At 42.4% G+C, this 19076-nt stretch overlaps 1 protein-coding gene across 1 annotated transcript in view; it reads left to right on the top strand.

Moving 5' to 3' along the window:
* LOC135303514 (uncharacterized) overlaps positions 1–19076 on the top strand; it is a 265282-nt gene that overhangs the window by 235284 nt on the left and 10922 nt on the right. The window contains exons 4-9 of the mRNA XM_064425428.1: positions 7487–7630; positions 10318–10451; positions 11212–11274; positions 16079–16111; positions 16920–17008; positions 18974–19076. The exon at positions 18974–19076 is cut by the window's right edge and continues 1246 nt beyond it. Coding sequence (XP_064281498.1) covers positions 7487–7630; positions 10318–10451; positions 11212–11274; positions 16079–16111; positions 16920–17008; positions 18974–19006 — 496 coding nt within the window. The 3' untranslated portion in view covers positions 19007–19076. The remainder of the gene's footprint in view (positions 1–7486; positions 7631–10317; positions 10452–11211; positions 11275–16078; positions 16112–16919; positions 17009–18973) is intronic.

The raw sequence follows: 19076 nt of genomic DNA, 5'->3' as shown, positions 1-19076 counted from the left end.
TAAGAGAAAAGGAGGAAATGGAAGCACAAAGGGGTAAAAGGACTTGGTCAAGGTCACATCTGTGTAAGTAAAACTTGATCACCCGACTGCTCTTGGCAAGTAAATATGAAAGGAGAGCAGTCGGCCAAAATAAATTCACTTTAAAACCTGAATGAAAATAATCAATAGTATTCACCCACTGTGTCCCAGATGCCTGAATCAATTTGATAACAAACAGTTTGTTCCCTTTTCTTAGTTATTTGTAAAGAAGTGGCTTGATTGCCAGTGTGCCTAATTCCAGACATATGCGAATTCCCTAATGGTAATGGAGCTGCACTGTTGCATGCCAAGACTGAGGCAGATACTCCGCTCTTTCCTGCTACATTTCTCCCAGAAGATCTGCAGTCAAATCCCTGTTTAACGACTATCAGACGAACATATGTGCTGCTTCGTGGATCCACTTTCCATCCAGTGTAAACATGTAACAGTAGCTCGGCTCCCGCGCCGCGGTCGCGGCCCTGTTTGTGAGCGCGCGCTTCAGGCTCGCGTGCGGCTTCGCGACTCCGGGGCCACCGGGCTGCCACTCCTGCTGTGGCACCTGGGACTTGTCCTAGCAGAGCACTCTGCACCCAGTCCCTCTCCCAGGTGCCGGCTCCATTAGCCAGAGCCTGCTGGGAGAGGCTGCATGAGGGCTGAGCTCAGCAGGAGCTCTCTGGGCACACAGAACAGCTTCCTCTGGAAATGTGATGCTGCTGCTTCTGGTCTGTCAGCTCCAGGTGACTCCCCAGGCACAGCAGCCAGGCCCATGGGAGACGCACAGAAAGCATCTACAGAGACACTGGCACAGATTTCCTATCAGAACTGCCAGAATCATTGTGCAAACGGGTCTGGTCTCACTGTGGCACAGACCAGGCTGCAGGGACAAAACCCCAAAGACTCTTCTGGCAATCAGATCATCCCCCAGATCAGTTTGGGACAGGTATAGCAAAAGCAATGGGGGATGATTAAGTCTATTCTACATTACCCTCCTTTATTAAGGTATGTATTACCTTTTGGTAAACTGATGATGCTTATTATTATTTTTTTCCTTTCCTATTAGATCACATTCACCTTTGAGACAGTGAGTTCTGCTTACACTTTAGCTGAAATTCTCAAAGTGGTCAGTCAATTTCAGCTGTTTTTTGTGGTTTTTTTGAGTTTTTTTTCCATAAGCAACAAGAAATTGAATGTATTTGGGAGTACTGATGGTGGTACAAATATACCTTTCTGGAAGTTACCTATCCTAGTCTACCAACTGAGTGCTGTAAAAATCTCCAGTGCATGTAATACTGTGAATTCATGATTGCAGGTTATTTGGTCCAAAACATCAGCCATCAGATATTTCTTGCACTAGTCACTATATGCAAAAGGGTTATTCATTACGTCTTTGCAAATTCCTATTCCTTTTCCCATCTTGCTAGATTCCATAGTGTTGATTTTCCATCTCCTTTGAAAATTAAGTCACCATGCCAGTGATTCACGTGGAAAATAACACATGCACTTCATCCTCTTTTGGCTGTGTTGCTCAGGTGAAAGAACACCCTTTTCTGAAAGCAAGCCAAATCATGAAGGTCTGGACTAACACTTTTGCAGAAAAGAGATGGTTTTGGTATTAAAACTCCTGCGGAAAAGCCAGCTATAGCCTGAGCAGTTGAAACTTGCTATGCCATGTGTTTGGCTTGCATGGGCATCTTCATTATTTAAATTTCAAAGAAAACTGTTCCTTCCTATGCTGTGTCTTCTGTTCTGTGCAGGGAACAAATAACCTATTCCTTGCTTCATTCACTTTTGTAACTACCACTGCTATTGCTGTTTGCTGTAAGAAACCATGGAGTTGCATTTGGAATATTTACTGTGTATATTCCAAATTCCAAATATACCAAAGGGTATAAAATACTGTCAGTATAAGCACCTTCCCTGTTAAACATGCATGGTCATAAAATATTAAGGGAAGCTAGATCAATCTATTGAAGATATTCACATACAAAATTGTTTTTCATAGGTCACAGGAATTTATAAGAAAACTTACTGCACATTATGGAGCTCTGAGCTGTATGACCATTTTGTATCCCTGTGGATATAGCAAAAGTATGCTCATCAAGTTACTGGCACACAACCCAATTTTTACATTGAAGAGTAAAACTTGGTGTTAAATAATGCCTAAAAGCAAATAGAAAGCACCTTGTCTCCTTCAAATGGCATCCTCCCAGGAAATGAAAAAAAAAAAAAAATCAATATATTATAGTAGCTTATGATCTCATTTAAGTGATTCAACATAACAAAATTTCAATGACATTTCTTTCTTCTGTGACTGTTGACTTGCTTTTTCTCTCTGAATGGCACTACTAGATTTGGATTTTTTTTCATCCTTTTCCTTAGGAGCATGCTGTGGAAGGCAGCCTGTCCTGGGGAAAAGAAACATGTGGTGTATTAAACTACTACAGATTAACAGAAGCCAAAAAATTCATGAATGCCATGGACTCTGTAGCTCTAGTCTGGGGAGGGGAAGACCTGTGCCACATCAGGCTGGCTGGACTACCCCCTGGGACTCATGGGATTGTCCCCTACCATTGATGTCTGTGTTTTATTCTTAGTTTATCTTAGGTAGATTTTTCACAGAACAAAAGCTGTACTTTCCCTGTTAAATTATCCTGCAGCTGCCTTGCACAGGAAATGTAGATGGCTTGTACTACCCAGTCATACCAATTTTTATGTCTTTCTGAATGGGATTACTGCTTGGGCCCCCAGAAGATGTTATACTTATTTACATTTGAGTTAAGCACTGATGATCCCCTCCTTATGGCTTCAGTGCAGAAAGAAGGTGGTGGTGGCAGAGAGCAGATAAATCACAAAAGACACGCTTCATCTGCCTGATCTCTGGTCTCACTTCTGCCCTTAGAAATAGTGCAATAGTTCAAGTTTATAGCCTTTGTGGATTAGAAAAGCACCCTTATGCTGTTGAAAAGAGAAAATGTCCATAAACAGTGTTATTGACAGTTATTACTGTTGTATCACTGAAGACCAGGGCTCATTGTGCTAAATGCTCTGCAAATGTATTTTAGAGGGCTTCCCTGCTATAAACAGCAATATTCTTGTTAGAAGCAGGAGGTCTTGCTATTCCTGTGATTCTCTTTGCTCTATTTTGCAGCTCAAATAACATATGGGCAGTCATGCCTTAGTAACAGTCAGAAGAACCAACTCAAGACAGACACATTTCCATCATGTGAGTACTTCTTTATATCTTCTGTCTCCTCCACATTTGGAGTTTTGCTGTCTTTACTCCAGGGAAAATTTGCCACACTCCATGTGTCCAAAAAGAAGCCACTACAAGCAAGAAGAGTGAAGAAACACAAACTGGCTGAAACAAAAATTTGAGGGTTTCTTATTTTCAAAACAAAATATTTGGATCTATAGCTTTTGATCTTTTAGAATAAGTACATGCTCAGATTAATCTGTGACAAACACATTTAGAAGGCACTACAGAAAGAGTGGAATTTGCAGATGCCTATGATTGAATTCTAATCAGAGAGACAGAGTTCTTCACTCTTTCTGTAGTTCTAGTCTGGTGATCCAGATTGTCCCTAACCAACATCTACCTAAGGGCAGAAAGATGCTATAAACATCCTACAGAGATGGTGCTGGAGAAGCCTGAAAGATTAGACATGCTTTCTGCCCCTGGGGTGGCTTTTTTGTTGTTTTGGTTTGTTTGGTTTTTTTTTCTTTTAATTGGATCGTATTTTCCTTTTCCCCTTTCTTTCTTTCATGACAACTCTATTTACACCGTGCAGACCTCTCACTCGTTAGTTTTGGTAACAGTATTGCTGATTCATTGATCCATTCGTGATCCAGGGCTCCTTTCAGTCCTTTCCAGCAATGCTACTGCCTGGCCAATTATTTTATTGTGCTGATACATCTTTTCCTTTCCCCTCTGACCAGCTCTTATCTCACAACAGTCTCCACATTTTCTTTGGTGTGTCCTTTTCAAAATGGAGAGTTAATAACTAGGTCAGCTTCAATAAGAAAGGTGAGTGTAGAGTGCTAGTCTGTGCTCAGGAGCCTCCTTGCCCCTTACAGAAAGAATCTCCCACATTTTCTCAATCTTAATCTGCTTTTAATGGCCTCACTTATTAGTTGCTAAGCTGTTTTCTTCTGGAGAGCTAGAAAAGATAGCCCACATAGTAAGATGCTGGTATTTTGTGGTTAGGCAGAGCATCAGAATGTCTGAATTTGTATCTTGCTCTTTTTTGGTGGATTAGGACCACTGAGGACACGTATTCAGTACTATCTGTGCTTAAGAAATGAGAGCCTGGATGAGATTTCTGGCCCTCGAGCAAATTTTCTGAGTGCCCTTGGGTGACTCAGTTGCTTGTCTCTGTTTCATCTCTCTCTCTGCCAGGCTGATGTAATATTCCATGCCTAATATAGGTGCAGAGGAGCTCAATGAAGGAATGCCTGTGGAGCATGCAGATCACTGGTGTACGGATCGGTACCTCTGAGGGACCCCAGAAAGCTGGTTGGGAACACAGGTTGGCTTGCCAGGGTGGAGAGTGAGAAAACTCTCAAAGAAGTGGACAGGAGGCTGGTAAAAGGAAGCAGGAGAGAGCCTGGAAAAATTAGGGCTGGTATAACAAAAGGCATTCATTACTTGCTACAGAAACTCTAAAGGAATCTGACATTCAGATGTTCCCTTCAAATTTGGACACTTGGAACTCTTTAATCCATCAAATTTGAGTGGGCAGTCTAAAAGTCTAAAGAAAGACCTCCTGAAAGGCATTTGAATAGTGTACACACTAAAAATCTGTAGATATATAGATTAATTTAAACCCTGAAATTAAATAAGCATTAAACAAGCCCTGAAAAATGCACACAAACATATTCTGGTGAAAAGCTGCATTGTGATCCTTCCTGTATGAATTATAGCACATATACAATAACTGCCATGAATTCTGCAGAGAATGTGAAAATGTAGGCACCTATTCAGATTGGAGGCCATAAAAAAGGAACCTCTAATAACAAGTGGATCCTAACATTTTTTGAAATAACTAAAATAAGAAAGGGACCAGAGGGAGTGAATTGCATAAGGAGTGGAAAATCCTGAACCCATGCTGGCCCGAAAGAAGTATCAGAAAGAAAGAGCTCCTTTAAGTAAAAAACCTCCCAAATTAGACCTTTGTCTGACCAATTCAATAAGAAAGGAACAGGGAATAGGGAAAGTCATTCAAATGTATTCATTAAGTTGGCAGAGAAATGCTTATTAAAGAAACTCTCATCTTGATTCCTTTTTTGGGGAGGAGGAAAAGAAGAAGGAAGGGAAAGACTTTTTTTTATTATTTAACATTAATGGTTCAGAGGCATTCTTCCTATTATTCCTTCTATTTTGACTTGCTGCATTTGAAAAATATGTTGTCTTTTAAATAGATTTATTCCTTTCAACAGCATCTGACATCTTTTTGTCAGAAGTTCCTTCATTTTTCCAGTTTATTTCTTAACATGTATTTGTATAAGTGGCTTCCACTGTATTAATTGATGTGTTTGTGTCTGTTCAGAGCAAATGCATTCTCCTCACAGGGATTTTAACAGGCATTTGTTTAAGTGCGTTTTGCTTTTCTGTGTCTATTTCTGCTTGTTTTTCTGGTAGAGAAGGAGACATTACTAACATGCAGCCAGCATAATGAGTCCCACTAACTCCCAGTTCAGTTTGCTTTTTGACCACCTCTCTTTTAATGACTGTACTCTTCTTGACTGCAAAGTTTGGGGAATAGGAAGACTGTTCGCTCTGCTGGATTTTAATATATGTTTACATCCTTCTTTGCAGAACAGCACCACCTCTCAATTAATGTTACCCTTAGCCTTAAAAAAGCAATTGGTAATAAATAAATGCGAGCACGTGTTGGAAAAGTGTGGGGAGAACCAGAATTTTTACAAAGGCTGCTAAGCAATTTTAGAAGCAGCATTTGTGTTCTAATATTTTAAAGCTTTTTCATTGATCTCCTGTTAAATGAGAAGCAAGAATTAACCTCAATGACAGTGCTAGTAGCTCTGCAGTCTATTTTGGCCTGTTCTTTAAGTAAAAAGAGCAACCTAGATGAGAATTTTGTGCTTCACTGGATATTGAAAGATGAGGCAATAAACTGCTAAACTTGAGTAATCACACACTCCCAGAGGAATGCCTCAAATGGGGTTGGTCAAAAACCTTGAAATTCTAGCCTTCTGCACACTGCCTGGGCTTTAACATTTGATGAGAGTCATTATAGTGGGGGACTGAATACAAGTGTCTTCTGATTACAGACCTTCCATTAAAAGTTCCCACCAGTGTGCCTTTCCATAGAGAAGCGTCAATGGGATTAAAATCTCAATTCACCCCAGTCAATTCTCCAGTAACACGATTTCATTAGAGGCAGGCAGGGAGGAAAATGGACTAGAAAGCACTGAAACAGCTGGTGTATAAATTATAAAGTGTACTTTCTACTAAGTGAACACACCTTCCGCTCAGCCACATTACTAATTAATGTGTAGGGTAGCCGATTTTATGTAAATTGTATTCTTCCTCTCTCCTGTGCTTTGGTTAACAACAGGTTCTTCTAAATCTTGGAAAAAGAAAGATTATGCAAAGCTATCATCATATGAAAATAACGTATTAACATACTGCCTGTGAACTGTATCCAATCAGTTCCTTTTCACTGGCGTGTGTACAAAACAATTAAAATCAAATTTATATTGCACTTCTTTAATATATTCTGGCATTAATATAATCAACGAACAAGTGTTAAAAAGTCTTACAGGCCTATTCTGCTTTAAAATGATATGTTTGTTCTCAGGGTTAGTGGATATTTTCAGCTTCTCTGAAAGGGCACTAAAATGAAAAGTTCTCGGCGTACAAATGCAACTCTGGCAGGTTCATGTGGAGCCTTTCTTATTCCAGAATTCCAGCCTCTCTCAGCCTGTTGTGTTCATTATTTTCGCTGGTGTCTTTACTCCCGGACTTTGTCAGCTGTTCCCCATGTTACCTGCAACATATTGGTTTTTAATTATTGGGTGTTGCTGAATAACAGCTCATAAAGTTTATGAGAGCCCTGAATTGTCTGGATGACCCGCAGGCTGGTTGTGCCACAGCTGTTCCAGTGTCAGGTAGACACACACACCCAGGAGCTGTCTGTGTGCCTGCCAAGGCCCAGGATTTCACCTGGAGCCTAAAGGATGGCTCACATGCCTTCAGCATGTCCTTATTTTCCATGTTTCATGCTCTGAGGCTACGTTTTCCCTGTCTGTTTTCCTAGCTGCCTTTGGTGTACTCTCATGTGACATGTGGCAGGAAGAACCAAGATATTCTGTCACTGCTGTCAGTGCTAGAAGATCTCAGAAACAAAAAAAAAACTGGTGTGAGTAAAATGCTTTTGTCATTCACAGGGGTGGAATGTCTACCAAGAAGTTATTTATTCTGTCCTTAACTATATCTGCATCTCCCCAGGAACAGAGCCTTGTCGAGCCCCTCCGCCAACAGGCACTCCACACTTCATCAGGCAGTTTTTCTCAGGGATTCTGAGAGAATTCTCAAGGATTCTGAGAAGATTCAAACAGAACTTTGCTGTTTCTTAACAGCAGCTAGCTGCAGGTAAGCCCCTTTCTTGTCCTACGCACTGAGGATAAAGAAGAGATTACTTTCTTCTTTGAATTTGCCTTTTACTTATTTTGAGAACCTATCCTCCCTCAGACACATATACAGAGACTAATGCTAGTGCCCAGCCAAGATGATTCCTGAAACCATGATCATGAAGCTGGAAATGATTGGTTTTACCCTCCCCTGGTAGTGCTGAACCTGCCTACAAAGACACATCCCTCTGAGGAGACCAAAAGAGAATGTATTTCCTAGGAGAAATAAATGAGTGAGATCCTCATACCACTTCTGAGTCTTTTTCTAAAGCAAAACGACTTCTATGGCAAGAGACAAACTAAGCTGAGAACACAAGCTCACTCCAGTTTGGACCAGAGGACAGTAATAAACCATGGAGGAAAGGTCAGTGTCTTTCCATTAAGTGGTCCCATGTCATCCTTATTTACAATTTCCTGACAATTAATTTAGCCAGATAAAAAATGTGATTGGCATAATTCCATTTTGAAATTGCAGATTTGAATTCTTGGAAGTATAAATGGTTGTGCATTTACATTATCAAAAATGGCTTTAGACTCAAACTGTTTCTTTTTCTCTTCAGCTCTTTTCATCAAAGCTACCAAATAAAGGTGGGTGAGGAATGCAGAGGAGAGGGAAAAAATACTAGGATTCATTGCCAAGTACTTTCTTTTTGTCCCTCATTTCCTACCAGCTGATTGGGGATGGAACCAGGCTGAGCAGATGAGACAGCATACCTCACACCTACTGCACCATTTTCCTCCTTGATGGTGGTGGTGGCATAAATGGCATCAGCAGACTGGCCCTCAGCCTTGAGGCAGAGGCAGCATCACCTCAGCTCTTTGTAGGGACAGCGCAGGAGTGGAGGAGATGCACATCCCACCCTTGGTCACAGTGGTGGAAGCCCAGGAAGTGTCAGTGGGAACGGAACGTAGCCAAGAAGGTCGCTGTGCAGAGACACAGATTACAGCCCTTACCTTCCCTGATTGCTCAGCACTCGAGGTAAATGTTGTCTCTCTCACTCCCTCCGGCTGTAAGTCACTGTCAGATCCTTCCCCACTGGCTGAGGGACAGTTTGGTGACACTCTCCAAGCCTGTCAGGACTTGTGGTGCTATTGCTACTCACTAAAGGAGAGAGGACAGACACAGAGCTCTGGTACCCGGGTTTGCCTTCCCACTTACAGCACCAGGAAAAGATGCTCTGTCGCCCTTCCAGAAATACTTTGCTGATGAACTATTGCCAAATAAGATGAACAAATAAATCTCGGGAGCCTCTGAAGGTGATCTTCCCAAAATGGCTTAACAGGGCTTAACAACGGCGTGTCTGGCCATTTGCTGGTTTGCTCTTTTTGGAAGGAACAAATGCATGAAAAGATAAGTTGTAATTACTGTTTTCTAGGCAGCTCAAAATAAAGACAGAACAGAGAAAAGAAGCTTCTCTTTGGGTGGCTTCTCTTTCTTAGGTTGAAAGCTGATTAGTAGGTACCTCAGTGATTTGGGGGTTGCACATCTTTAGTCAGAGAGATTCTCACATTCCTACAATTTTTAAACAGGCTTTTTTTTATGCTGCTGTATTATTTGTAGCAGTGTTTGCTGTATTCATGGGAAATTATCCTATTTGTCTTCAGTGGATAGTGCACAAGACTCAAAATGAGAAACACATCCATAAAGTTTGTTAGGGTTCAATATGTAATTTTTTTTGTGATAAGGAAAATGAAAAAGATAGTTGTAGTTGCATTTTAATTACATTTATTGGATATGCACATTGTCTAAGACCTAGAATATCTCTAGCATGATGGAAGACAGCAAAAGAATGGGATTAGAGTAGAGAAAGAAGAGATCTCAGGCCTCAATAGTGATACAGAGAGGATAACCAATCTGAAATAGTTGAAATTGTCTAGCTTTAGGGGATGTTTAGTTTCTTAGCACAAATTGCACAAATTTAATTTCTGCATGCATTCCCATAATTATTTTTGTTTCGAAGTAACTGTGAAATTGAGTCTTTTGCTTCTGCTGATATCAGGTCACTTCTGAAAACAAAGTGTATCTCAGAGAACAGCAATATTATTATTATTCAAAGGCTGCGTGCTTGGGCAATTATGCAAACATTGTCCTACTGTCACTCAGTAAAAACCTTTCCTAAAATACCTGGAACCCTTGATTTAATTAAACTTCTCATCACCTCCTTTGAATGCCACCCTGCAAGGGGTTCACCTCCTCCCCAAACCCACTCCAAAATTCCCTCCCCAGGTCATTTTATCATGCAGGTGTCCAGCTGAATGTTGTTCTGCAGTGAACACTGTTGCTCCTCTAATCACTGAGTACAAGCTTATATATGTACAGCTCTGCAAACTCTGTATGCTCTTTTAGCAAAAGTCAACTTGGTGACTCACATGTTGCAAAAAGTGTGAAATCTACTGAAAGCAGCATTGCTTCCCTGAAGGAAATAAGTTTTTGTGGCCTAACCTCAGAGACAGCAGAGGCTGATGTCCTTTTTCCATCATGTCTGGATGTTTAGGAGCACAGCTCATATGAAAACAGCTGGAGAAAAAAAGGCCTGGTGGGAAAAAACCCCAAAAACAACATACCAAGTGCAATGATACAAAATGTAACAAGACTTTTTTTTCACTCCCTAAGTACTTTTAATGGGAATAAATGGTTTATCTTTTCAGATCTGTGTATTACTGCAGAAATATCCCGCTGGGAAAAGGCTGCATAAGTTCTGGCCACCGTGTAAATCCCACAATGAAGACTCACTTGGGAAGAAGAAAAGACATAAAATGTTGTGCTGGCTGTCTAAGTGAAGGTAAGTGTTGTCCTATATAAACAGTAATGAGAGCAAAGCTAAAATGGTGCCCAAATTTTGTTTCAGGGGCAAACCACTGTTATGTCAGCCAAAGCCTTCATGATTTTTATGAGGGTGGAGACCATTTCTCCCTTTGTCTATTCTTACTCCTTGGTAAACAGGCATGTATAAAAACCAGACCTATATAAAAAGGATGGCATTCACATCCTGTGTTTTGTGCCCCCCCACCTGGCTGCACCCTGTGTGTGTGGTACTCAAAAGGGCAAGTGTGTCCCACAGGGAGGAGGAATATTCAGCGTTCCACAAATGGCTTTGAACCAGCTGCACATCACAAAACCACCCTGCAGAGCCCCTGGGCTTGGGTACTCTTGCTGGGACAAGTTCATCCGTGGCTGTATGGGGAGCTGCTTAATTGAGGCTCATTACTTCCATTTCCTACTGACACCGCGCACCCCGTGAGGCGCCGCTCAGCCAAGCGCTGGGGCAGGGGGTGGAACAGCTGCTGCTGCTCGCCTGGAAGAGGGAGAGGATGGGGAATAGCAGTGCCCTCAGCCAGCCCTGCTGCCTCTGTGCTTGGTGCTGCCTGTGAGGAGGAGCAAGCTGCTAATCTGACCCCCTCAGACAGGGGTGTGCACCTGCCTCGGCCACAACAGGGACTTTGGCCACAGAGGATGCTGCACTCCTGACAAACTGCCCCCAGCAGGTGTTTCCTTCACCCCTTTGGGATGTCTGGCAATCTGTATGTTTCGTCCTTTTTTAGGAAGGTTCATGCTTAGAAGCTCAGCTAAAACTCCTGAAGAGGAGCACCTCTCTATTTTAACAGGTAATGTCAGCCATCTATTTTTTCTTATTCAGGCTGTGTAACCTGCCTCTCCAAGGTCAGACAAGCATCCTTCCAAAGCTTCTAGCTCTGATTCTGTTTCTTCAAGCACACAAGCTCAGAGGTAGACACAGACTTCCTGTTCATTCCTGCTCCTGTGGACATCCTGAATCCCTGCTGAGAGCCTTGTTCCTATTTCTTTACAGACATTCTTCCAGTTCTTTGCTGATGTAGTATCCTCAGTTTTCATTATTAAAGACCCATTATGGGCTTTGGCTCCCACAGGTAAATATTCAGTATCTTCCACTTTATGTCAACTTTTCCTGAGGACCACAAAAGCTGTTAAAGGAATTAATCACCTTTTGATTTCCATGGGACAGTGGAAAACCTGTGAGAGAGAACTTAGGCAATGATATCTGTTATTATCACCCTTCTGAAACTCACCACTGCTGAGTGAAAATGAGCTTTGTGAAGGTAATCAATCACTGGCCACCACATGGGTTCCCTCAGTATAACATTAAGGGTAAAACTCATCACTTTGAACAGCATCAACGCAGCCTTGTGTAACACCAATTCTCACTCACCCACTTCTGTAGAGGAGATGAAAGAGGGATCTGTTTACTCAAGATACTCTGGCTTTGCATTTCACCACTGCCAGTGCAAGTAATGACTTGCTGGACAGCCACTGGACTGGCCAGCCAAGGGCTTCCTGTGCTGCAAGGTGGCATGGGGCCACGGTAGCTCTGAACATTGACTGAGAAGTCAGAGGAATTATAACTGCCAGCATCAAAGCTATAAAAATGATAAAAATAAATGCCTTAATATTTCAGAGAGTGCCTTCCTTTGCAGCTGCTGTTAGGTGGTATGCAGTCAATTCATAGAATAAGAAATCATTTCAGAACATATTGCATTATACCAGAATGTTGCTTCACTCCCAAAAAAACCCAAAACAACCCTACATAAGTCCCCCCAGAGGATGTTTTAGGTGAGGGATAAACTCAGAGGGATGGTGGTGTCCATTGTGTTAGACTCTGCACATTAAACGTTTGGCAACCCAGAGATGAAGGTGTGAAAGGACCAGGTTTGTGGGCAGAGGAGGTTTCTTGTTGGGCAGTACCTGTGAGCAGAGCTAAGCTGGTTCAAGGCATTTCAGTCTGGATTTGCCTTCCCTGCTTGTGTGTATGTAAAGGTGCCCAGGTGATTTCCATGGCACAGGCTTTGCAGGCATGCAGTTGCTGCATCCTGTCACTGGAGACTAAGAAGCAGTGTCAGGTCATCACAGAGAGAATTAGCTCATGTACTTTGACAGGTGAAGTTAAATAAAATGAAATAATTTGACAGGAAGTGAAGCAAAAATTCAACAAAGGAATAGACTTGCATGAATATCAGGTTACCAGGTGGGGCGAAAATGAGGATGGGAAATGTATATACAAATAAATAAATACAGATTTTTTCATAAATCTGTTTCAACCTCAGCAGTTTGACTAGCTCAGAGTTCCCTGTCTCTTGGCCTGTTTGGGTAAGGCAGTGCTGCTATCACAGTAAGTGCTTTCACTTCCAAACACATAGTAAAGGGAATGCAGGATCTCTTGCCAAAATCTCTTTCAAAACTGAGTGTGAAGTAACAAAGTAAGAAAGTCCACTTGAGTTTGGAGAGAGTCTAAAATAGGAGCTCTAGGAATTCCAAGCTGCTCTATTAGTCTCATTTCAGGCCCATGGGCTGCACAGGTTTGTGGCCAAGTAACTGTTGATGGTAACTGCTATTCCCACAGGGAAGAAAGAGAAATGCTATATGGGGCACAAAAGCAACAATGGATTTCTGACAATGTAGTATTTTCCAGAGCACAGGCAGCTTTGTGCTCTAAGGAAACAAGGACAACTTTGCCACCAGTATTATCAAGTGGCTAGGACTGTCTTCATAGTGTTCTGCTGGTAAAAAACACAGACAAGCAAGGGAGAAAATTTATCCACAGTTACAGTAAAGAAATGCATTAGAAGAAGAAGAAGATTATAAACTGCACATGTGGCATGGAAAGCAACAGTGGTGTTTTCTCAATAAAGATCCTGAGGACATAAAATGGGAAAAGGCAGCACAGCTGCAGCAGGTCACAGCAGCGAGCCCAGCCTGTTCCTGAGGACCACTGCAGTGATGCTTGGAAACAGCACACGGATGTGTGGCACTGGCCAGCCTGCTCAGGCTGTACCAGCCTGCAGCCAAACATCCTGCCTTTTAGTGGTACATGTCCCCTGGCTGCACACAGCAGGCACGGGCCATCTGTGAGGGACCATGTCCCCTCCTGTGCCTGGGACACGGGCTGGCACCCAGCCAGCTCCAGGGCCACAGGGTTATGGCACCAGAGGCCACAGGGAGATGTGGCTGTGATGGCCCGACACCCAGAGCCCTGGAGTGGCCTGGAGAAGCACAGTCCCTTGTGTCATGGCACTGAGACATACAGGGACGGGCTCTCCATCATGAGAGCAAGAGGGAAGGGCACGTGTCACCCAGGCAGCTGAGGAGATAGTGGGAAAATGAAAAGACAGTTTAAGGTCGCATGTGTTTAGACAGGTAAAATTGTGGTTTGGAGACCTAAGCAGAGGCTTATAATATTCATAGGTTTGTTTTCTTTGAGAGAGTGTTTCTTTTAATATGTCTTGTTCTGAAAATATTCTGTGTTTTAGCACCTTGTTGTTATTCCTGCTGTTTAGACTTCATTATGGGTGCTTAGGAAAAATCTGCTAGTTATCTGCTTTACCTGGATGAATCCTTATCTGATGCCAACATGAAATGTAGGCAGAGTCCTGCAGGAGTCATCCTTTGCTCTAAGTGTGCAGTCTTATTAATCACTTTAAAATGTTTTGTGGCTCTCAGAGTTGTCAAGATCTCTCTCAAATCTGAACCAAGTGTGAAGCAGCAAGGTAAGAAGGTGCACTTGATTTTAGAGACTCTAAAATAAGTGCTGTAGGAATGGCAAGCTGCTCCATCACTCTCATTTCAGGCCCGTGGACTCCACAGGTTGTGGCCAAGAAACTGCCAAAACCCAACAGTTGACTAAATTTATACCTGTGTGTGCTATCAAATTTCAGCTATTTCTGGCCAGATTGTGCAGGAATGCAGAGATGGGAAAGGGGGTAATTTCTGTCAGCCAGGGTAAACTAGCAGCAGACATGATTTTAAAAATAACATCACCATGGAATTTGCCTGACACAAACTTCAGTCCCACCCTAATGCAGAAACACAACGTAGCTTCAGGGAAATAAACAACCAGCTGCCCTGAAACCTGAAAGGACTTTGCTCTTCTTCCCTGCACAAGTAGACATTTTTAAAAAAGACAATTACAAGATAAAGTATTACAATAATAACCACTTTCAGGATCTGTTGTCACAGCTGGATTCAGCTGTGAGAGAAGTACCCTTGGTATTATTTCTGTGTTCAAATGCTTGAGACATTTATCAGAAATATTGATGTGGAATGCTTATGAGCCAGGTGGAAGATCCTACTTAGCTTCAAGTTTTAGGCCAATGGTTTTTGCAAACTTATTGAAATCCAGCCAGGCCAGGCCTTGTTCCTGACAAGATCTACCCAGATATTACCTCTATACCTGGACTGGTAACCTAGAAAAGTGAACAGCACAGGAATTTCAGATTTAACCTGACTTCTGTAATTTAAGGGTCATTTTGCACTGTGTCCATGCATTTGAGCAGAAAATTAATGGTTAACTTTGCAGCCACTCTTGTAAATAGACCATTTCCCCCCCCCCCCCCCCCAATCATAAATCTTGCAGAGAAATGAAAAGCAAGAAAATAAAGATGTATTAGGTCCACATGTTCAGGTATTCTAGGTGGGCTTCTGCTGTGCGGGAGCCATAGGAACACAGAGACTTTTCCTCATCACCAGCAGAGCTATTCAGCCGGAAGCAAGGCTGATTTCAAACCAGTTTTTGCCTCCTAAGACTGCTGGTACCTCCAACTGAGATCTGCTGGAGGGTGCTGGCTTAATTATAAAGTATCTCCCCTACAGCTGCAGAACACTAATCCTGATTCAACAGAATCCAGTGCCTTTGTTTGATTATAAAACTAGCTTTTGCAACTTTTGGAATCAATCTAAGCCATACAGTGGATATAGAGCAGTCATGGGATGCATTGCATGCTCTTAAGGTGCCTAGCCAGGACACCCACTCTTTTTGACAGATTCTACAACCCTGTCAGCCAGGGTAGCAGTGACTTCAGTGGAGCTCTACGGTGCTATTTCAGCAGGACATGAGGTCTTATCATATACATTTGCTCAATCAGGAAGTGATTTTTCTTCCAAGGGAAGAACTTTGTGTGGCAACAGTCTCTTGGGACACTCCTCCCAGCAGAATCATGTCACCACAGATGCACTTTTGTGCCTCAATGCATTGCTCAGTTCCTTTGGTGGAACTGAAGCTTCTCCTCAATCAGTGGCCCCTGGGAAGGCTGGGCTGGGCCCTGGTGGAGGGAGGAAGGCAGGTTGTACTCTGTGCTAGCCAGGAGCCAGCTCTTCATCCTCAGCAGTGAAGCAGTGCCCGTCTCTCACTCGGCCACTACCTGCAGGCATTCCGGTGTTGTAAGAATTGTAAGGTCTGTGGCCCTGGAAATGTATTTCAACATTTGGGAAAGACTTAAGGCTAAATTAGGCATCACAGTGAAAGGATTTAGTTTTTCCAGAAATTCCTGTGACTTCTGTAACATTTCTACCTTTACTCCTTAGACAAAAAATAGCTTTTTTAAGTTGAGGAACTTCTTGAGGGTTGAATGTGACTGAAAAAAGAACATTCTTTTTTTCCAGAAGTTTTTCAGGATTCTTTCCTTGGTCTGTACAGTAAGTATTTTAAAAAAATCATTGAAATATATATTTTGTTTAAAGTGCTATAGATTTGTCACCAGTCTAACTAAAATCTGAAGCCACTGCTTTTATATTATTTATAAAACTTCTTAGAACACAGTGTCATAAATGAAACTGATTTGATCTTAAAGCTCTACAGGGCAAAGGGGCCCTGATTTATTTGGAAATTTTGAGTCAAAACAGAGGATATGTATTTATTATTTTTAAAAATAATTCCAGCTCTCCCATAATCTTAGGCAATGCGGCCATTATAAAGGAAAGTGAATTTTGGTATGCAAGTAGAAGATAGTGTTTTGCAAAACTACTCTGATGTTATATTAAAAGCTTAAAATCTGTTCACCAGAATTGCTGTCTCCCCCCAGCTCACATTATAATTTTCAAACTTATGAAAGATAAGAGAAACTTCAACCTAAAGTAGGAGAACCCTCTTTTGGAAACCTAAGGCCTGGCTTGTATTTGTGTAAAAACCCTTTCACAGCACCCTGTAATATAAAGTGTTTTTAAGTTTGTCTAGTACAACCACGAGGTTGATAGCTTCTCTCCACTCATCTGCATTTAGGGATGACTGTGGTTTTAATGAAACAGAATATTCCAAATACTAATGGATCTTAAATTGCTTATTCTTACCAAGAGGTACTCCAAATAGCACATTTGCCTCAAGTATGTGATATAAAGTGATGAGTTAATTCAGGTACTTGTGTCAATTGCTTCAAGACACTGAGAATTAGCTGCATTAGTGATATGCTACTTTTTTTTTTCCTCCTTGTGCTTTACATATGAACAGGAAAGTGCATAGCAATGGAGATCAATTTAAACTGTACTGTGGAAAGAGGGGAGAAATCTGGTGATGGTCCTACAAATGTCATTGACAAGGTGAGTAAATTCTTTCTTTTTGCATTTTCTTGCTGTTCTTTGTACTTAGGCTTGGCATAGTTAGGATTTTTGAAGTAGTGCATGGCAGGGAAATTTCTGATTGCAGTGAATTGGCCAAGAAGAGTTTGTCTTCAGGAGAGCCACCTCAAATTGAGCTTGAAAATCCCTCCTAGTGACCTGCAGTGAAGCACAGCTCAAATTGCTCCAAGGACCTCTTCTCCACCTGGACTCCCAAACCCATCAGCATCATGTCTTGCAAAAGCAAGAAATGTGGGGACCAACGCACATCCCAGGCACATCAAACTTCCCTGGAGATCAAGGGCCAGAGCACAGTGCTATTCCCCAGCCTCAGGGTTCCTCTGAAGTAGAACAGAGCAACAGGTGGTGGCTGTTAATGTGCTGAATGTGGCTTCCCTCTGTGTCCGGCCTTGGAAAACAAAGCCAGCCAGCGGATCCATGCCAAACACTTTGCAAGCATGGAGCTTACACAATTGGGCTCCACCCACATGCCTCACATGGGAATTTTCTCTCTCACCAGCTGGGTAGAGATCACAAGATGGAAAAAAGGAGAAAAGGGAAAAAAAGAAAAAAGAGCTGAGGTTGTTTTCTTTCCATTGTGGCTCCTGAGCTGAAAGTTCCTTTGCAGCAGAATAATAGAATAAAGATGAGAGTGAGCACTGCTGATGGCTCAAAATCTGGCACCAAAGTTTATTTTTCCTAAGCAGTCTGAGTCTGAACAGTCTTGTCAGACAATGTCAACAGAGGTGAAAAAAAAAGATGAAAATCATTGAATCTAGTTTGGCTCAAAAATGAATAAATGCACCAGACAGGGTAAGTATATGGCCATTAAAAATGGCATAACCCTGACTGAAAACTGAACACCCTCATATGTATTTTGTACTCTCAAAGGCTTATCTTGCCAGCTGTATTTTTGAATGAGCTAAGTGTCTCCTCGTATGAAATGAATGCGAGTAGGCACACATAAGCTTTCTCATCAGTGTCCATACTCATAGCCAGCTATGTATTGAAGTCTCTCAACTCAGCTTGTTATAGCTATCATGATGCAGAGCCTGAAAATGCCTCTTCTCCAAGTGCAGACAAACGTGAACTGACAAGCACTGTATTTTGCCCTTAAGGCTCCTGTCCATGGTGATGCATCGTCAGTTACTCTCTGTAAAAATCTCTGCCCCCCCATCCCACATGGGCTCGTCTCCTCCCTCAGTGCTCGCCTAATTTGGAAGCAGGTACAGTTCGTGGGAAACACTGACTGCGCTCCAGCACAATGTCTTAATGCTCAGGAGGAAGATGTGTGGGTTCAGCACGAGGCAGGTGGGGTTTGGGAGCCCCAGCCCGAGAAGAAAAGGGACAGAGACCTTTCTGCGATGGTGCTGCTGCCTGCGCCTCGCCCGGGAACCCATGGAGCCTCCACGCCTGTCACCCATGGAAATCAATTTCCTGTTGAATGGTGCCTGTAGTCAAGAACTAGATGCTCAAAGTCCCATTGTAGCTGACACAATGAAAATAAAACCCGAGGACAATACAGATGCTGATGTCTTTACTTGCTTTGATAACGATGACACCAGTAAACAATGATGTTTAAGTGCACTTGCATGGTTCTTAAATTAAAAACAAGATAGCCAAGGGCAGTGAGAAGTCACGAGTATTCCTGAGACTGGCACAGAGAAGGGCCTCTTATTTACTTCAAGCTGGAAACAAACCCAGCAGTGCGGGGATGACCATGGTACCTTTGTAAGGGGGTGACAGCTTCCAGGCTCTCAATTCTGTTGTGATTCCCATTCCACAAAACTCCATTTACACAGTCACAAGAGCAGTGGGGCTTGAGGCTGGGACATTGCAATGTGTTTGACACAGGGACTGAGACCTGTTCTCTGTGGGTGCTTCAGAGGAGAAAGAAAATGGAGTGCTGAAAAAACCTCTTCCTGCTTTCCTCCTTTCATTTTACAGGAAAAGAAAAGGCTAAAGGCTCTGCTGGAGTGACTCCATTGACTCCCGTGGTTTTCGTGGGCTTCAATTTGCAAAACAGACAGAAGAAGAGAAAACCCTTCCT

This window comes from Passer domesticus, chromosome 6 (genome assembly GCF_036417665.1).
Source record: "Passer domesticus isolate bPasDom1 chromosome 6, bPasDom1.hap1, whole genome shotgun sequence".
Classification (NCBI taxonomy): domain Eukaryota; kingdom Metazoa; phylum Chordata; class Aves; order Passeriformes; family Passeridae; genus Passer; species Passer domesticus.
Note: the sequence above shows the minus strand (reverse complement) of the source record. Positions and strands in the feature narration are given on the sequence as shown.